The sequence below is a fragment of the Myodes glareolus genome, chromosome 12, assembly GCF_982192425.1.
Source record: "Myodes glareolus chromosome 12, mMyoGla1.1, whole genome shotgun sequence".
NCBI lineage: Eukaryota > Metazoa > Chordata > Mammalia > Rodentia > Cricetidae > Myodes > Myodes glareolus.
In genome coordinates this window covers 64,266,791-64,286,774 of record NC_142037.1, presented here as the reverse complement: position 1 = coordinate 64,286,774, position 19,984 = coordinate 64,266,791, and the positions used below count along the sequence as shown (strand labels likewise).

At 43.3% G+C, this 19,984-nt stretch overlaps 1 protein-coding gene across 4 annotated transcripts in view; it reads left to right on the top strand.

Annotated features, from left to right (window-relative positions):
• The window catches only part of Tbc1d4 (TBC1 domain family member 4), a 166,398-nt gene that overhangs the window by 87,705 nt on the left and 58,709 nt on the right, over positions 1-19,984 (top strand). For 3 of the 4 annotated variants that reach the window (XM_087912269.1, XM_087912270.1, XM_087912271.1), the window contains exon 2: positions 17,632-18,201. In XM_087912269.1, the coding sequence (XP_087768395.1) occupies positions 17,632-18,201 (570 nt within the window). Of the gene's footprint in view, positions 1-976; positions 996-17,631; positions 18,202-19,984 lie in introns of those variants that run through there. The other variant, XM_087912272.1, reaches the window with a different exon arrangement.

The window sequence follows — 19,984 nt, the reverse complement described above, 5'->3', positions numbered from 1 at the left end:
CTTAACCCCTGTGGCGTGTCTATGCACTACTACATGGCGGTACCTTTTCTCAGCATGGTGTATTCATCTCCTGCCTCCTCTTCATCTGGCTGGTGACTCTGCCCCCTCTTCCATCTCAAGGAGATGCCCCTGCTCTCTTTTTGTCTGCAAGTCCCACCCAAGCTTTATCTTAGGTCATTAAGCTTGTTATTAAACCAATGAGAGGAGCACATGTTCACAGTGTGCAAAAATATTGTTCCATAGCAGAAGATGCAAACCTATGTTCCCAAGAATACTATACAAATTAGTTCTTTCAGAAATCAGAAGGAAAGGTTGAAAAAGACACCAAACAGATTTTATACTAACAAACTGCCATCCATGATTGTATCATTAGGTCCCACTCTTTCATATATCGAAAATTATAATTTATAGCTTTGGAACTTTTATGGTGGAAACTCCCAGATCATAATATTGTTTTATTTTAAAAGAGAAAATGCAATCAATGGATCTTAGCAATTAGAATAATAATTTTTATGCCTTTAAAATACTATTGGACACTACTTTCATGTACTCATTTTACCAATAGAGTTTCCCACAGAACTCTACTAGGCCTATTACTAAGCCAACCCATGCCCTGGTGTGTGTGTGTGTGTGTGTGTGTGTGTGTGTGTGTGTTTTATAAATTGGAACATTAAAATGTTAGGTGGGCATTATGGAATTTGCCTTTAATCCTAGCTCTTGGAAGGCAAGTGGATCTCTGTGAGTCTGAGGCCGAGTCTACACCCCAAGTTCCAAGCCAGCTGGAATTATATAAGACCATGGCTCAAAGAGAGACAGAGACACAGAGAGAGACAGAGACACAGAGAGGCTGGGACAAAAACACATACAGAGAGAGACAGAGACACAGAGAGACAGAGAAGAGGAAAAGGAAAGACGACAACGTTTTATGCTTCAAGCTTTTGTGTGTAGTGCCTGGACTTGACTCATCAGTGACATCCCGCTTGAGTGATGCTGGAGTAAGTGGCAATCTGTTTTGCTCATCTCTTTGAGGACAGACCTGTAGCCTGTAGGATAGCACAGTATTGTTGCATTGAATAGCAATTTCAACTAAGCCTTCGTGTTCTTGTTGGGCCTTTTGGCTCCTATTGACTTTTAGAGCCATTTTAAAACCTACATTCAAGGGAATTGCTAGGACAGTTCCTTCTAGGAACAAGTTTGAGGTTGGTAGAGAATGGAAAAGCAATTTGTGTGTCATTTTTCTACAGGTTTGAAGAATAAAGTCCTATAAAAGCAGGGAGATGGTCATAGCTGTTACTTTTATACAACTCCAGCTGTGATAAAGTGTCTATTTCTTGGAGAGAACTGGTGGTATATTTTGACCCATAGCTGTCTTACTTTGGTGTAGGCTTTCTGTCCTGCTACCATTTTTAAGATTTATTTAGCAAATGAGGGGGATATGGAGAACCTTACTGTGTACAATGAAAGCATGGGACCCCCACTAGATTTGGACAGAAAATTTATGTTACAGATAGTGCATGCTGTCTGCAAAGACATATGTATATAATGCACACCTCGCATTATTGAAATGGAAATCTATAGGCAATGACAGGTGACTTTCTACTGCTCAGTAAATTCTTGTGACAAGACAAATGCTGGCTGCAAATAGGAGGATCTTTCTGTATCTGGCTTGCTGGAATGAACTAAATCTGAATTTCCTATGCTAAAAAGCAGTTGTGAAATTTAAATTATTATTTTAATTTATCTATTAAGCTCACTCTTTTGCGATACCACCAGAGCCCACACTATCACACATTGCACGTTGACATACATTCAAAGTTGGTATGGGAAGTCCATCTGTATATGTGTTGCTTTTATTGGTTAAAGAATAAAGAATCTGTCTTGGGCCTGGCAGGGAAGACTAGAGGTAGGCGAAAAAACTAAACTGAACACTGGGAGAAAGAAGGTAGAGTCAGAGAGATGCTATGTAACCCTGCCAGAGACAGATGCCTGATGGAACCTTGCTGGTAAGCCACAGCCATGTGGCGATACACAGTTTAATAGAAATGGGTTAAATTCAGTGTAAGAGTTAGCCAATAAGAAGCTAGAGCTAATAGGCCAAGCAGTGATTTAATTAATACAGTTTCTGTGTGTTTATTTTGGGCTGAGCAGTTGGGAACAAACAACAGCCTCCTCCTCCTACACTAAGTGGCTGTTCATTGCCCTTTTGCTGCCCCTGTAGCAATGTAGAAGTTACTGGAAGAGCAGGAAGAGCATCAGACTAATGCTTCCCTCCGTGACGGCTGTGGATGTAGGTATTGGCGCCATCTGAAACACTCAGCTGTTTTTGAGTAATGAAGAGTAGTCCCATTTTTGCCTTTCAGTATTTGCCTTTGTGTTTATTTCTTTAACTTGAGAACGCTGCTCTTTATTAATTAAATTTGCTCTTTGGGCATTTCATCCATGCATACAGTGCATCCTGATTACTTTCACCCCTCTCCACTCTTACCCCCCACCCTCATAAGTCCCCCTTTCCTACAGGGCTCATCTTCATGATCAGGTCATTACTTTTCTGTTAATGTGACAAAGTATCCTGAAAAAAAAAATCAACATAGAAGTTTATTTAACTCTCTCAGTTCTGGGTAACACAGCCCATTATGTAGGGAAGTCATAGAAGCAGGAACTGGTGACAGCTGGTCACATCATATCCACAGTCAGGAACACGGGGAGCCAAATGCTCGCAGGCTGTCTACTGCTGTCTGCTTGCTCTCACTTAGGCCTCACCTGTCCTCTATTGTGCAGGGAATGGAAGCACTCACAATGGACTAGATCTTACACCAATGTCCACAGGCTACACTGACCTTGGTAGTCCGATTCAGGCTCACTTTCTAGATTAGTGTTTTTCAACCTGTGGGTCTTGACCCCTTTTGGGGTCAAACAACCTTTTCAGAGAGGTCGCGTATCTGTTATCCTACATATCAGATATTTACATTATGATTCATAAAAGTAGCAGATTTACAGTTATGAAGATGCAACAAAAATAATTTTATGATTGGTGGTCATCACAACATGAGAAACTATTTAAGGGCTGAAGCATAGGAAGGCTGAGAACCACTGTTCTTGATTCTATATTGTGGAAAGTTGACATTTAAAATTATGTAACACAATGTCTTTTTGCTTTGTCTTGTGACCCACTGAGTTTAAGCGGAATGGTGGGAGTCATGATGGCTCTGGGATGATTCAGTGGAACCTGGTGCATTCACTAGAGGGGAAAATCTGAAGATAATACATCTTCACTAGAATACATCACTACTCAGCAGTTCATCAGGGAGGGGCAGGATCCCATAATCCTGACTTGGGAATTTTTTTTTAATATACCCAGTAAAATCTACCTTTACTTAGTGCACATTTCTGAACCTTTGGCCTGATTTTTAGGTCATTCTGTGGCTTAGTCATCTGTCTATCATCCATTAAAACTATCACAGCTTTTCTTGTTGAAGAGCACTGGCTGATGCTTTATCTGTAGTGCATCACTGGCAATTATGACAGAAACACAAGTTGTTCCTGACGCCTCTTCTCCTTTCTTTGGAAATAGAATTTTAAACTTGGCACAGTGCCATATAAAGCCAGGACTGTAATTATTAGTTATGCCTTTGTTAGAAGTCACTCTTGTTTCAGTCAATAGGGTATAAGTAGATTTATTGTGCACTATTTCCTTAAGAAGCTTTGCTTAAGAGAATGTCCATGGCATGTGTGCTGGGCTGTGGGTGCATGTGTATATATTTGTATGTATATGTATGCATGTATATGTGCATGTCTGTATATGTGTGTATGTATACATGTGTGTGTCTGTATATGTGTGTATGTATACGTGTGTGTGTGTGTGTGCATGTGTGTGTATGTCTAATGGAATGATGTCCCTTTTTTTCTCCTTATTTTTCTCTTTGTGTCATGCAGTCTGGAGTAGAGTTGACACTACTTATGATCAAGGAATTGGAGTTCCCAAGAGAGATAAACAAAATAATAGAAAGAACCTGATCTTCAGCATTTAAGGACAATAAATAATATCAAATAACCCTAAGCCTTTAACTGCACTCAATAAGCAATATTAATTCAAAAATTATGATGTGTGTAGGCTTTCTCTCTCTCTCTCTCTCTCTCTCTCTCTCTCTCATCATGTGTGTGTGTGTGTGTGTGTGTGTGTGTGAGAGAGAGAGAGAGAGAGAGAGAGAGAGAGAGAGAGAGAGAGAGAGAGAATGAAGAAGGACACATAAAAGAAATCCCACACTAGCTCAGAATTGAGAAATAGATGGTTATTTATTTAGGGGTAGACTCACAAATCAGAATCCTCTGCTTGAACAGAGATCAGAAACTGAATCCTGCAGCCGGAAAAAGAGAGCAGACACATGCTCTACATCAGCTTATATAGTATAAGAGGCCATGCCCCAGTTGGCAAGTAACCACTGGCTGTAAGACTTCCTACAGCATGTGTGTGTGTGTGTGTGTGTGTGTGTGTGTTTGCTTCTTCAGGGAGACCCAGAAGAGGCCATCTAGTGTCTGCCTTTAATCTCTCTCTGCCTTTATAGTTGAGGGATGAACTTGTAGATCATGGTTAGGCCAGTCCAGAAGATGGGGTCTGGGTGTTTGCAGGAGCATCCTCCGCCTTATGTGGGTGCTGGGTCTGGGCTCTGATCCTCATGATTGAAGGTGAAGCACTCTTAACTGCTGAGTCATCTTCCCACGCCCAATCGCATCCTCCTCAGCTGGGTTTTAAATGAGAGGAACATCAACTTTGTGTTGTATAATCAGTTACTGTATTTTGCTTTTAATCAAGATTGATAAATCCAGTCCTAATCATCGAATTCTACATATCTATGAAAAATATTAATAGTTTCTTAACTGATATATTAATGTCTAGTCTCACAAACTGGTATGGTTAGCTGCACCTCTTAGGCAAGAGTGGAAGCCATAATTGGACAGAATCTTGGAGTGGCCCAGGATTGCAGGAGCCGAGAGCTCATCGGCGTCCCCTCCCAGGATATGGTTATCCTACACTCAGGGACTTGACTACGAGGATTTTCTCATTGCACTTTATCCTTTATTGTAACATGAGGGCCGGCTTGTTGGGGTTTCTGTCCCGCCCGGCACCCCAACAAGTCGGCAAGTCCCAAAGAAAATCACACACAGGACTCCATAAGATTATAAACTGATTGGCCCATTAGGTCAGGCTTCTTATTAGTCCTTATAACTTATATTAATCCATTATCATTATCTATGTTAGCCATAATGGCTCAGTACCTTTTCCAGCGGGGGCAGCTTACATGTTGCTTCTTCAGTGGTCTGCGCAGGAGTGGCAGGGGAAGCTTCCTGCTTCCCAGAATTCTCCTGTTCTCATTGCATCACCTCTACTTCCTGTATGGTATTCCCGCCTATACTGCCTGCCTGGCCAATCAGTGTTTTATTAAAATACATGATTGACAGAATACAGATAATTCTCCCACACCACTTTATTTCTCTTTTCTTGCTGGTTTCGTTTCATGGTACTGCAGACTAACTTTCCCCAGGGAAAGCAGATGCATACCTATGGTACCTAGCTAACTTAACAGCTGGAGGCCCCAGGAGAGAAATAACTGTGCGCCATCTTTGTCTATTATGATAACACTAGGGACTGTCGCAAACTGACCTGACTGGGACTGCATGAACACCCCAAACCTGTTACCACAATGACTTGCCTTATTCCCTGTGTGCCGACATTATGAGGCGTAGAGACTGGATGGGGAGGGTGCAATGATTGACAATCTCCACGGAAACATTTGTTCTAAATTATAGTGAACGCTGTTTAGACTTAAAGCCGTGTCTAACATAGCTAAATCACAAATCAGTTACAAACAAGTTCACATGTAAACAGTAGAGCTCCTGGTTTGTTTTGAATGTGGCTTCTGACTTGAAGTTGCTTAGATACAGCTCTTGTTTGAATTTTGAAATGAATTCTGTCCATGGCATCACACCATACACATTAATTATTTAGTGACCAGGTTTTACTCATTTCTTTTATCTCAAATCATGTTGTCTGTAATGTTAACATTGAAGCATTGGCTTCATTAACCCTCAGGGATATTCGAGTATTAAATTTACCCCCCTCATGTGCATGCATGCATGCCTGTCTGCAGGTACCTATAGAGGCCAAGGTTGACATCCAAATAGGCTGGCTAATGGGCTAGTACCCACATGTCTCACTTCTTCTAGTGCTGGGATTACAGGCAAAGACTCCCATGCCTGCCTTTTGAGAGGGTTTTGGGGATCAAGGACTTACCAGTGTGTCATTTCCCCAGCCCAAGGCTACTACTGTATTCTTAAAAATACGTTAGTGTCATAAATCAGTTTTCATTTCTAAGGAGGAAGAAATGAACGGACTTAAAAATTCACTGACACATGTGTGGTATTCATGAAATTTCGTATGTAGAAATATCTTCTTGAGGTCTTTGATTATAATGTTATCAAACATGTCAGGAGGAGCAAGATTGAGATCTGCTGAATGGGAGAGGCAACCTATTAGAGCATAGCATCCAAAGGTGGGTAGAACCTCTTATGAGCTGGGTGAAGGACACTCTTTTAGGTGTCTCCCCAGCAATGTGGTGACATTTAAGAGACCTAAGGGATAGAGGCTTATTGCTTGTGACAGTGTGTATTACATTTACTGATTGAATTTTAAATTAGTGACATACACATAAGTATGTTACTTCTCAGACACCCTGAAAGTTTCCTTCCTTCCTTCCTTCCTTCCTTCCTTCCTTCCTTCCTTCCTTCCTTCCTTCCTTCCTTCCCCTCCCTCCCTCCCTTCCTTTCCCTTTTTCCTTCCCCTTCCTTCTTTTCTTCCTTCCCTTCCTTCCTTTTCCTTTCTCCCTCCCTCTCTTCCTTCCCCTCCTCTCCCCTCCCTTCACCTTCCTTTCTTCTTCTTCTCCTTCTCGTTCTTTGTCGTCGTCGTTTTCTCTCTCTCTCTCTCTCTCTCTCTTTCTTTCCTTTCTTTTCCTTTTTATTTCTTCTTTTCCTTCTTCCATTAAAGGTGATGGACAAAATCATGTCCTTTGAGCCACCTAAATGGTTACATTCTCTTTAGGAGTGGAAGGGAGAGGTGGCTTTGCAATTTTTTAATGAACAGCAAGGAATACCTCAGGTCTGTTGATGTGAGAGCTGGAGGTATCTTTTCTGGTGAGAGTGATCCCTATATGATTGATGATAATTGTGCTCTCAGATTTAAACATGTACTGATGGCCCAAAAGGCAGCCTTGCTGGAAGATGTCATACTGTTAAGTTTCATTTGCTGGGATAGCTGTATCAGACATTCTTCACTATGACTCCTGTTGTTTCCAGGGTGAGGGTAAAATCTACTGTGAGGGCTGGAGACAGGGTCATATGGAACTTCAGTACGCATAGTGACTGTGGGGAGACCAGGACCCTAATGTCACTCATGGAACATGCCAGCTTGGGTCAGAGAGCAGGCATCTGGCTGCTGGTCGCTGCCCTTTCTTCTGACCTATTTTTGGATGGAGGCAATTGTGTGTTTTCTTTTTATCTTTGGGTGATGTGGAATTGTTTTATTTTTGCTTTTGATTTTCTTCTTGGAAGAAGAAGGACACAGGCACCTTTAGTGATTATTGATAATGTTGGCAAACAACTGAAATCTCTGGAAAAGATGACCAAGGATGTCGTCTATCACTTTGTTTACAATGTGAAAGATCTGTTTTGCTGTTATTAATATCTGGAGTGATATGGAGCGCCAGGACAGAAATAGGTTTCTGAGAAATGTGTGGCGTTTTAGTTTCCTGATACTATTACAGCTCTATCTACTGATCTAGCGACGTGTGTGTCCAGGTCCTCTGGGCTCAGAGCTCGGCCCCTTGCCCCCATTCCATTGCACAACTACGCCTTGCTCAAAACCTGCTCTTTTCTTGAGTTCAGACATTTCATGCGTTGACAGTTATTAACTGTCCCCTTTTGACATTTTGTTTAGAAGGCGTCATATTTTCTTATACCCTGGTAAAAACCAAGAAAATATTTGTATATTTTTTATGGCCTCTGTAAACATATGTAACAGGTTCAAAGTCATTAAATCCTGACTTTACAATACTTTTATTAACTTGTTATTTTTATTGGCATACTTATACTTGCTTAAATATTCAAATACTCAGTTATTTTACTTCCAAGTGGTTGGTTTTATGAGCCTAGACTAAGAGCAGTGGTAATAATATTTCAAAAACTATCTTTTTTTCAGTATTATTTTGTAGTTATATTACTTACACTAGCTCATGTAAGAAGGCTCCCCCTTGTGGTCATTACAGTAAGTGCAGGTAGTATTAAAACGGCCTTAAGTACTAAACAGTGGATTCGCTGTGTTTTGTGTTGGTTGCAGGGATGTGCAGCATTCAGAACCATTCAGTGCCATTAAAAACAACAGCAGTTTGGAGTATTTCGTAGTGCCGTACTCTGTGTTACTACAATTAGAAAAAAGATTAACTTTCTTGAGTACACATGTATAAGTTTTACTTTCATGTTTCAGTGACTTAAGTTTTCGTTTGGCTTTTTAAGAAGTGCGTCTACAGAAGGAAAGTCGTAGAGAATTACTTCTCATAAGTGACACCCTGATAACCAGACCTTTTTTTTTTTTTCTTTTTTGGTAAGATACAAAATGTTCTCTTCTTTTATCCTGTCTATGCAGACGTGTTCCAAAATACATTTGTGATATTAATCTTCAGTCTTAACCCAAATGGATTTGGAATCACCTAGGAGACACACCTCTGGGCCTGTCCGTGGGAGTGTTTCCAAGAGATTTAGCTGAGGAGGGAAGACCCACCCTGAGTGTGGGTGGTGCCCTCCCATGGGCTGCGGTTCCAGAACAAGGGAGAAAACAAGTCAGAGAAATCCATTTTGTCCTCCTTGTCGCTGACTGCCCTTGCAATGGGACTGGATACCTCACGTTTCTGCCTCTGCGCCTTCCTTTCTATGATTGCCGATATACCTTCAAACTAGGAACCAGAATGCACTCTTCTTTAAGTTGTTTTGGGTGGATAGTTAGTCTTAGCAACACGAAAGGCAAACGGTACAATGCTCTTTAGAATCACTCTCAGCTGCAGCCTGTGCTGAGAATGTAGTTTATTTCAGTGACTTCGTTTAACGGTGCAGATTCCTGTTTTCTATTTCCTGATTACCAGGTTTCACCTGCGATAGTTAAGCTCTTTAGTGAAACCTTCCTTTCAATCATCATTACCTCCGTGAGACCTCAGAGAGGGTAGCCTTAAGATTCCAAGACAGCTTTGCCCCACAACAAGGCTTCGAATCCCTTTTCATTAAATTTAACGTCTCCCGTTTAATGTTCTGCTGGGTCTTCCTCCCTTTCCGCAGCTCTGCTCTTGAGCGTGCCTTCTGACGTGCAAAGAAGGGTAAAGGAGTGGAAGGAGGAAGCCGGCTGCTGCCTCCCCGATATCTGCCCACACCTGGGGCCTCCGCAGTTCCCTTTCCCCATTCATGGAACTGTTCCTGCTTCCATTGCGTCCTTTCTTCCCCTTTGCGCGCTTGAGGACGCTGTCCCTGCATTTCCGCCATCTTTTTCCAGCCTACCAGGTTGCCCATCACTATTGAACATTGTCCATTGAATGCCATCTTAAAAAAAATTATTTAGGATGTTTTGTTTATTTTTCTGTGTATTGTTGGTGTTTTGCCTGCATGTATGTCTGTGTACTAAGTGTGCGCTTGGTGCATGAAGAGGTCAAAAGGGAGCATCAGATTCCTGAACTGGAGTTGCAGATGGCTGGGAGCCACTATGTAGGTGCTTGGAATAGAACCTGGGTCCTTTCAAAGAGCAACAAGTAACAACTGAGCCGGCTCTCCAGCCTCCGTCATTGTTATCCACCTCTCCAGCCTTCATAGTTTTGCTTTTCCTGTTTCTGTGTCATTTCCACTCTCTACTCTGAGTGACGGACAGATTTCAGCCGGCTGACACTGTTCCTGGATGTCTTCGTGCATCTCAAAACTTTATAGCCTAAACCAAGCTCCCGGTGCATTCAGCTGCCCCAGTTGCAGCTCTGCTTTCCAAATTCCTCTCCCTTCCACTCATGAAGTTATCACGACCTCTCTGTCTCCTGTTCCCCACTCATGTCTGTCAATACCCACACTGTACCTTTAAAATTATACGGAGACGCTGGCTGCTGCTTGCCACCTACCTCCATGGTTGCTGGTGTGTGAGCCTTTGGTAGCTCACCCTGAGTCAGCATACATGTCTGTTTTCCATGGAGTAGCCAAAGGGGTCTTTTGAAAAGTATAACCTGAATCATGTCATTTCTCTGCTCAGTCACTCACACTAAGAATCGAAGCTGAAGTCCTCTCAAGGCCTGTATGATGTCCAGCTCTGTATCCCCACAATTACCTGGGTCCCCTAAGTTCATAGTCTCTACTCATTCACTGACCCCAACCACATGGGCTTCCTGCAGTTCCCTGACACATCAGGCCAGGGTGGCTCGCAGCCTTGGACTTGGTGTTCCTGATGCCTGGAATGTGCCTCCCCCAGACAGCTGTAGGAATAAGGTCTGTACTGGCCACAACTGTTGCTCAGTGTCTGATAGAGAAGTTCTTTATCTAAAACTGTGAGGAGTCTTGCACTGATTTCCTTTCCTTCCAGCTTCTCCTCCTTCCTTGTGTTCTTCTTTTACTTCTTGAGACTTTGACTCTCTAAACTCCTCAAATATTCACTCCCCTTGCCCAGTACCTTTTGCTCCCCAGTCTCTCTCACCTCTCCTATTTCTTGAAGGCCAGGATGTTTATGGCGACATGGCTTCTTCTTTCATTTCCTTATATAGCACAGAACAGAATTATACTTTAGCTTTAATGAAGCATTACGGGCTATTTTACTGTCCCAACATATTCAGGCGTAGTCACACAGTTTATTCAAAGTTCCCAGCTCACCTCTAAGCTAAGCTTTGTGCTTGACACTTTCACGATGGAAAACTCAACAGATGCAAACCCTTCTGTAGGCAGCAATAGGTATTGGAATGGGGCTGTGGCCGCGGGTGAAGTTTACGCTCTGCGCCTTTATACTATGTCACGTAATGACTTGCATCTCTTTCAAAACAATGGTTTGTGATGGAGAATAGAACAAATGACTTTTTCCTTCTAGGTTTTTCTGTGTCCTGTTACCCTTCCCTCCATCCTTGCACAATGCTGTTTCTAATGGGATTCTACTCTTAATCGAATCCTATAATTTCCCAATATTTCCTGTGAGTCACTCTTGTGTATGGTTTGTGCTTCTGTAATTTGTAATGGTCATAGGCTAAGAAGATACACCTGGGGTCGGAGAGCTGGCTCAGTAGTTAAGAGCTCTTGCAGTGATCAGAGTTTGGTTCCCAGAGCTTACATCAGGCCCACAACCATCTATCACTCCATCGCGGAAGGCTCTGATGTCCCTTTCTGGCCTCTGTGGGGACACACATCCACGTGTACATGCACAAACATGTAGGTAGAAGTAACTGAAAACATTAAACTTCCCATGGAAGGAATTCAATGTTCTGAGCCGTAAGACAGAATGGGAGAAAAAACTTGGTGAAGAGGTTAAACACATCTTCCTCCACGCTAACTCGCTCTCAGAAAAACAGTGGTGAGAGAAAAGCTGGGGTGTTCCTAGGGTTTGGAGCAAAGCGGTTGAGGGTTGCTAAGAAATAAAGCAACCCTGGACTAAGAGGAAACCATCTTGGCTCAGAGCCCGGAGATCAAAACCAAAAACTGCTTGTAGGAGTCTGGTCCAAGTCATAGAGCTACTGCGCTCTGCTTTCTTTGGCCCCGAACAGGCTCTTTTAATCTCATTATCTTCTTTATTGCTTTAACTTTTGATGTTAAGACGTTTGTTTTGAAACAAGATGGAGTAGATCAGAGACTCTCAAGGAAGACTTTTCAAAGTCACCCAATTACTCTAGTCTATTCTGCATCTGCACCCACCCAAAATTAAACTTTAGCTTACTGTGCAGTATTCACTTTGATACAATAAGGTAGGGTTTTAAACCAAATGCAAAGAATTGGAAGGAGTTGTGGGGAAGGGTTATGTGTGAGGTTGTGTGTGATAGCATACGTTTGTAGTCCCAGCTACTTGGGAGGCTGAGGGTAGTGGATTGCACGAGTTTCAGAATTCGAGATGAGCCTGGACTGCACGGGGAAATATTAGCTATTAGGATGAAGGTTTCACACAGCCTCACCTCACACTGCAGCTTGGACTGGATGTGCTGCCAAGGCAACAGTGTCTGGAAAAGTAGCAAAGACTGCGTGCCTCTAATAAAAATAAACTGCTCCACAGGATGCGCACCTCCCATTATCCTCCATTGTTTAGCGGCGATGATTTTGAGGAGCTCAATAGAAGTGATAACACTGAGTTACCAAACTACTCTTTCTTAAAATGCTCGACTTCACCCTTATGCCATTCTACTTCCAACATCTCACGATGCCTAGACAACCTATATTCTATCTACTTTAAAAGTGTGTGTGTGTGCATATTAGTGCAGTGCCTGCCGCGGTCAGAAGAGGGCATCCGATCTCCTGGAGCTGGAGTTAGGGTGGCTCTGAGTCACCCTACGTGGGTGGTGGGAAGCAAACTCCACTTTGAGCAAACTCTGTGTGAGCAAATGTGTTCCTCACCCCTCGGCTATCTCTTTTGCCCTTAGAATCTTATTTTGTTTGTTTGTTTGTTTATTTATTTATTTATTTATTATGTATACAATATTCTTTCTGCGTGTATGCCTGAAGGCCAGAAGAGGGCACCAGACCTCATTACAGATGGTTATGAGCCACCATGTGGTTGCTGGGAATTGAGCTCAGGACCTTTGGAAGAGCTGCTTTGGCCAGTGGCTTAGCAGAGTAAAGCCAAGTGGGAAATCCAAACAGAGACATAGAGAGAGAGTAGGCAGAGTCAAGAGACACCAGCCAGCCACCGAGGAACAAGACATGTAGAAAATGAGGTAACACCATGACCACACGGCAATACATAGACTAATAGAGATGGGTTAATTTAATATGTAAGAGCTAGCTAGAAATATGCCTGAGCCATTGGCCAAGCAGTCTTGTAATTAATATAGTGTCTATTTGATTATTTTGGTCTGGACAGCTGGGAAAGGAAGGTGCAGTCTCTGTTACAACTATTAGAAAAAAATCAATAAGGAACCAATCAGCTAGGATCACACCAAATGTAAAGATGAACCTAATAGATCTTTTAGAGTTATTTTAGGGAGTGTACTCTTACTTTCCTGTTTGCAACCCTTTAACAATACTTACTGATGGGCATCTGGGTTCTGTTAGAAGAGTGACCTCATACTATAGATTAATTTTCTCTTATCTATGCAATAAGTAAATGTTAGACACATGAGGCAAGAACAAAAGGAAGGGAAAAGTCATCAACAATAAAGCATTTCTTCTTTTTGAAAAAGGCCAAAGCTTTGGTGCCTTCGTCCCTAGCAATCTGCATATTTTCCTGATTGCAGACTCAGGCAATACTTCATATTTGAAGCAATTACGGTTGGGAAGTCTTCTCATTGGCCACACAGTGATAGTGTGGACTTCAACACTAGAACTACAGCTGGCTTGTTCAGAAAGACAGAGGGGCAGAGGGGGAAAGCTGGGGAGGTCCACCGTCTAGCATTCTCCATACGGTCTATGGAAGATGTCATTGTCAGCTGGATTCCTGATGGAAGGTATCTTTCCTTATTGCTTTTTGCACTCCATGGTTTTATCTTGGGTTTTCTGAACTCCTTAGACCAGTGATTTTAAACCTGTGGGTGGTGACCCCTTTGGCAAACCCCTATTTCCAAAAATGTTTACATTGCAGTTAATAATGGTAGCAAAATTACAGTGGTGAAGTAGCAATGAGAATAATTTTATGGTTGGGGGTCACCACAACTCGAAGAACTGTATTAAAGGGTCACAGTGTTAGGATGGTTGAGAACCATTGTTTTAGACATGGTTGGTAGTGGTGGAATTGGTGTTCTCTTGAGTTAGGCAAATTATAGTTTGAAAGTACAAATATTTTTAATATGTTAAATAATAGTGTTTAATTGATGATAAATAGCCCCCTGGCATTAAAGGAACTGGTATGCATTGCTTTAATGTCTGAATCTTGGTACTTGAATCTGTTGTTTTATTGAGTCTCTGGAGGTGTAGCAACAAAATACCAGCTAAAGGTGGCAGAGTGCTATTTATTTATTTATTATACAATATTCTGTCTGCATGTATGCCTGCAGACCAGAAGAGGGCACCAGATCTCATTACAGATGGTTGTGAGCCACTATGTGGTTGCTGGAAACTGAACTCAGGCCCTCTGGAAGAACAGTCACTGCTCTTAACCTCTGAGCCATCTCTCCAGTTCCGGCACTGTGATGTTTCTAAATGGTACGAGACATTTGAAGAAACGTCCTTCGTTTTATTGTCTATTAAATTGATAAATTGCTATTTCCAACAATGTAGGCCTTTTTTGACTTAATGTCAAAATGATACAAATTTTCTTTCTTCCCCTACTACACTGGCACCCTCTAGAAACTGATTCACGGATTTTTGGCTCTCTAAGGGAACTCTTTCTGAGCATCTGTCACTTTCCATTCTTGAGACAACTCTGGTTTGCAGAGGCAAGAAGCCACTCTCCAGAGGGAACTGAGCAGAACATCAGCCAAGCTGGCTGTGGAAGATAAACTTCCTAGTGTCTAGCTCGCTGGCATCTTTTCCAGCTTTGTTTTGGTTAGAGAGTCAGTGTTGCCCAGAATAAAAACGGCGCCTTGAATTAACTCGTAGTCTGAATCAGGCTGTGTGGGCTGAAGGCAGTGTCTGAGCATGCAGATATTTGCTGCCAGAACACAAAACACTGGAATGCACAGTTAGAGTATATATGGTGGGGTGATTGGCATATTTGGAGGGACACTGGAAATGCATCCGTACTTTCTGGTGAGCAATGGGCAAAGGGAGAAGCTATGGTTCTCCATGTCCCCTGTGCAGCACACACACACACACAGATGTGCACAGACACACACACACACACACAGAGGAATTCTTGTAAGACACAAATGACTACAGCTTACATTTTCCTCAAATAAAAACTCATGTGTCACGGTACAGGAAAGAGATGGAGATGTAACGTATGCTCAGAGGACTTGGTTATTCAGCAGTATTCGTAACTGCACAGATAGATCACACCATTTAGTACTGTGCTACAGAAGAACACTCCATTCTACCAAAACAGCTCAGGGCCAGCATTGGAGAAAGACTTTATTCCTATTACAATGTTTCTGGTGGATCACCAAAACAAACGCCAAAAAGGAGTGAGTATGTGTGTGTGTATGTATGTGCATCTATGTGTGTATGTATGTATGTATGTGTGTATATGCGTGTGTGTATAGGTATATGTGTGTGTGTTTGTGTGTGTTTCTCTGATAACATTTCTCTACTGTGGGTACCTTATTATCTTCACAGTAATGATAAGGGACAGTGTGTCGTCTCTCATGCACAACGGGTGTGCAGGCACGAGTGTATGATGCTCGGTTTGCTTCTCTGTGTCGTTCACATAGTGAGAGGCATAGACAGAGCTGGCTCTCCTCAGCTAGGTTCTGTGGTTAGCATCTGTGGCCTAGGTCACTGCCGCTGCGGTGAGTCACAGTCTGGAAGGAGATATTAAAGGCAATGGGAATCAGGTTCATGGTATAAACATGTTAAATTACTGGAAGGTTAAATTACCCACTCACTTTAGAATTCAGGATGATAGGCTCTGCTCATGGAAATGGAGCCGTTTACTGAATTTATCTGAGGTGCTGGACCTTCCCTGTGGCCACAGAAAGGAGCCTCAGCAGTTGTGACAGTTCTGCCACTGGTTTTGCTCCCCTGAAGAGGTCTCCATTCTCCATACAGCAATAAAGAAAAATCAAATAAACAGTCCAGAGGACTTGGCAGAAAGTAGCGAGGAGCTGGCTGCATTCACTCTCACTTGTCGAATCTAACTCTGAAACTGTACCCGAATCATTTATATGGTAGCAATGAAATTAAAAAAAAAGAGCTGAAAAAGTTCCAGCAAGGAACTGGAGAGATGGCTCAGCGGTTAAGAACACTTGCTGTTCTTGCAGAGGACCCTGGTTTGAGTCCCAGCATCTACTTGGTGTCTCACAAACATCTCTAGCTCCAGTTCCAAGGAATCTGATGTCCTCTTCTGGCCTTTATAAGCTTCAGTCATTTATGTAATATGTGCATGTACATGACACACATGCATATATAATATATAAAATTATATATGTGCATATAATAAACATATAAATGCATACACACATGATATATATTACATGTAGACCTTACATATACACCTGAAATTAGAAAGAGTTCCTACAGATAATGTTTCTGATTTGTACTGTAGATACTTGCTTGAGATTTAGGGATCTTTGAGTTTGTAATCAGATGAAGTGTTTACTGGGACAGAGTTGACAAGGAGAGAAAGATTCTCATAAGGCTGCAATCAACCTACTGAAATAAGTGTATCTTGTCGTAGGGTTGAATGTCAGCTAGCTCACTCTTTAACACTGTGGACTCTTCGTGTAGAGTAAGCAATGAGCTCAAGCAAATAGAAGGAGCCAGAGACTGTGAGTCACCTGTTAGCACAGACACCTGACTTCATCCTTGAAATGTGTGAGAAGTTCGGGGTGAGTCCCTGAAGAGATAGTCTAGGGACTTTGTCCTCCACAGAGGACCTTCATGTTTACTGACTGACATTTGTATTGTTTTAAACCAGTGACTGCTCTGGCACTGGATCCCAAGTAGCCGTGTGAAGGGCAAGCAATCCTGGTCTTGACACAGTCATTAGAAAATTTAAGGACAAGGCTCACACGTCAAAATACAGAGCATCCCTAGTATACAATGGTTGGTTGTTCCCTCTCCCTAAAATAACGGAAGGAAATTTTTTGTGGGACTAATACACTTATGGGGATCTGCTATCATCCAGGGATTATTATAGATGCTGAGAAAACTAGGGGAAAATGGGAGAAATATAGAGATAGATGTCTCCATCCTCTGGGAACGTAAATTCTGTCTTATGTAACCAATTCTACCCAATGTTGAATGCCCTAGGCAGCAGGGAGTGCTAGAGCAAGAACAAACCCGGGGGCGAGCTGGTTGTGTCTGTGTGTGCGCACTGAAGTGGTAGACAATGGGCTCCATCCACAAAGCTGTTTAACAGTTTCGTAAAGTCCTGTGTCCTTTAATATTCCTGCATAAGGTGCTTGCGAATCGCCACTCCTGCATTTAGTCCTTGAGTGTCAGCTTGGGCAGTGATGTCCCATCTTGGGTGGGTTTAGTTGACTAATGCTGATGAGAGCACCTGGTTTCTATCTCATGTTGAAACTTCAGTTCATTCCAGCAGAGATGCACGAGGAAGTTTAACCCATGGATTTCACGTAGGCGCCATGACCTGAATAATCTCCTGCAGTTTACGTCAGAGTACCGTACCCCTTTACTATCTCTGCTTCCTGTAGGCACCACCGTGCATTCTGCGTTCTGTCATTCAGGATGAAAATCCAGTCTGGGTACCTGACCAAGAGGCCAGGTAAACAGAAACGGTCTCCGGACAGGCCACTAAAAGGAGGGCTTCAATTGTTTCCCCAGGTTCCAGATGTGATCAGTAGCATCAGGCAGTTGTCCAAGGCGGCCATGAAGGAGGATTCCAAACCCAGCAAAGACAACGAGGACGCCTTCTACAACTCTCAGAAGTTTGAAGTGCTCTACTGTGGGAGGGTGATCGTGACCCACAAGAAGGCACCCTCCAGTCTCATTGATGACTGCAAAGAGAAGTTCAGCCTACACGAGCAGCAGCGGCTGAGGCTGCAGGGCGAGAAGGCTGGGGACCCTGGGGACGAGCTGGGTGTCTTTGAGGCTGATTCTCCTGTGTCCCCAGATGACAGCCTGCCTGAGAAGGGGGATGGTGCGGTCAACAGTCACCATGCCCTGCCCTCCACCCTGGCCAGCTCTCGGGTTTGCTTCCCAGAGAGGATTCTGGAAGACTGTGGTTTTGATGAGCAGCAGGAGTTCCGATCGCGGTGCAGCAGCGTCACCGGCGTCATGCAGAAGAAGGTCCACGACAACAGCCAGAAACCACAGCCTAGGAGGAGGCATGCAAGCGCGCCCAGTCACGTGCAACCCTCAGATTCGGAGAAGAACAGGACCATGCTCTTCCAGGTAGCCTGGCAGGGGGTTTGGCCTAAAGCTTCTTAAGATGTTGAGCAGCTAGAACGCCTCCCTGGTCAGTGGGTGCCTGCGTGTGTGTGTGTGTGTGTGTGTGTGTGTGTGTGTGTGTGTGTGTGTGTGTGTGTTGCCCACGTGTGCCTGGGTACATGTGGAGGCCAGAGGTCAACCTTTGGGTACCATTCCTTAGGCATCATTTTCCTTGTTTTATTTTGAGGCAGGGTATCTTCTGGAAGTATGGAAGGTTGATTGGCTAGCAGAATCCCAGGGATTCGCTTCTCTTCCCAGCATGGGCTGTATGAGCACTCAGCTATGCTCTGCTTTAAAAAAGCAAAAACAAAGCAAAAAACAAACAACAAAAAAACCAAAACCAAAACCAAAACTGGGCTCTGGGAATTGAGGTCCTCTTGCTTGTATGTGGGGTAGTAAGCTATGCTCCCTCTAGTCCTGGCCCCATCTGCCAGTCTTCTCTTTCTGCTCACCCCAGTAGCCACCTTAAGCCCTTCTGGCCTTCAGATTTTCTCCCTCAGAAGCAGAAGGACCAGATGAAGGAAGAACACAGATGAGTCATGGATCCCAGGGAGGCAGAGAGAATACAAAACTTCTCATAACATCTGTGAAGAGGCAGGCAATAGATGTGAGGTGTCCGTCACCAGCGTCTGGCTTGGGTTGATTCCCAAATACCTTCTTTGGTAAAACTATGGAATGTTAGCAATGCTTGTAAGGCGGGAATCTTGGAAAGTTAGTTTTGGCGAAGTGGATTTTGGTGGAGAGAGAGAGAAGGAGAGGGAGGGAGGGAGGGAGGGAGGGAGGGAGAGAGAGAGAGAGAGAGAGAGAGAGAGAGAGAGAAAGGTTCCGTAAATGCTGATGTACGATTCCCCCAGAAATGGAAGAGTAAAGGAATGCGATTGTCCTGATGATTCACTAGGTCAATTATTCAATAACTTAATACAGTTATATTAAATGTAAAAGGTAATTCTGTGTGTGTGTGTGTGTGTGTGTGTGTGTGTGTGTGTGTGAGAGAGAGAGAGAGAGAGAGAGAGAGAGAGAGAGAGAGAAAGAGTAGGGGAGAGAGGGGGGAGAGAAGGAGAGCAGGGTTTATGGTGTGTGCGTATGTGCGTGGATCTGGTATCCTGGGAAGAAGTGAGGTTTTAGCCTCCATCACTCTCTGACCTATTCCTTTAAGGCAGGCCCCTTCTTGAATTCTTTTATCAAGTAGACTGGCAGACAGCAAGCCTCTGCCATCCTCTTGTGTTTGCCTCCCACTACCCCTGTAGTGCCGGCATTACAGTGCCTGTAAGACCAAGGCCAGCTGGTAAAGTGGCTTCTAGGGCCGAAGCTCAAGTCCTCTTGTGTGCACAGCCAGTGTTCTTAGCCACGAGCCATCTTTTTAGTTCCTCTGTGAGATTTATTTTTATTTTAAAAATAGTTTACAAATTTACAGGGTTATGGAAACTGTCATTTCACTTAAAGAATTGAGTATATGACTGTAACATAATGGGGCCAGCTTGTTGGGGTATCCATCCCTCCCAGTACCCCACAGCTGGCAAGCCCCAATAAAAATCAATCACACAGAAATCTCTATAAGTTATAAAGCTGATTGGCCCATTTGGTCAGGCTACTTATTAGCTCTTATAACTTATGTTACCCCATTATCCTTATCTACGTTAGCCACACGGCTCCATACCTTTCTCAGCTGGGCAGTTTACATCCTGCCTCTTTGGTGGTCTGCGCAGAACTGGAGAGGGAGCTTCCTGCTTCCTAGAATACTCCCGTT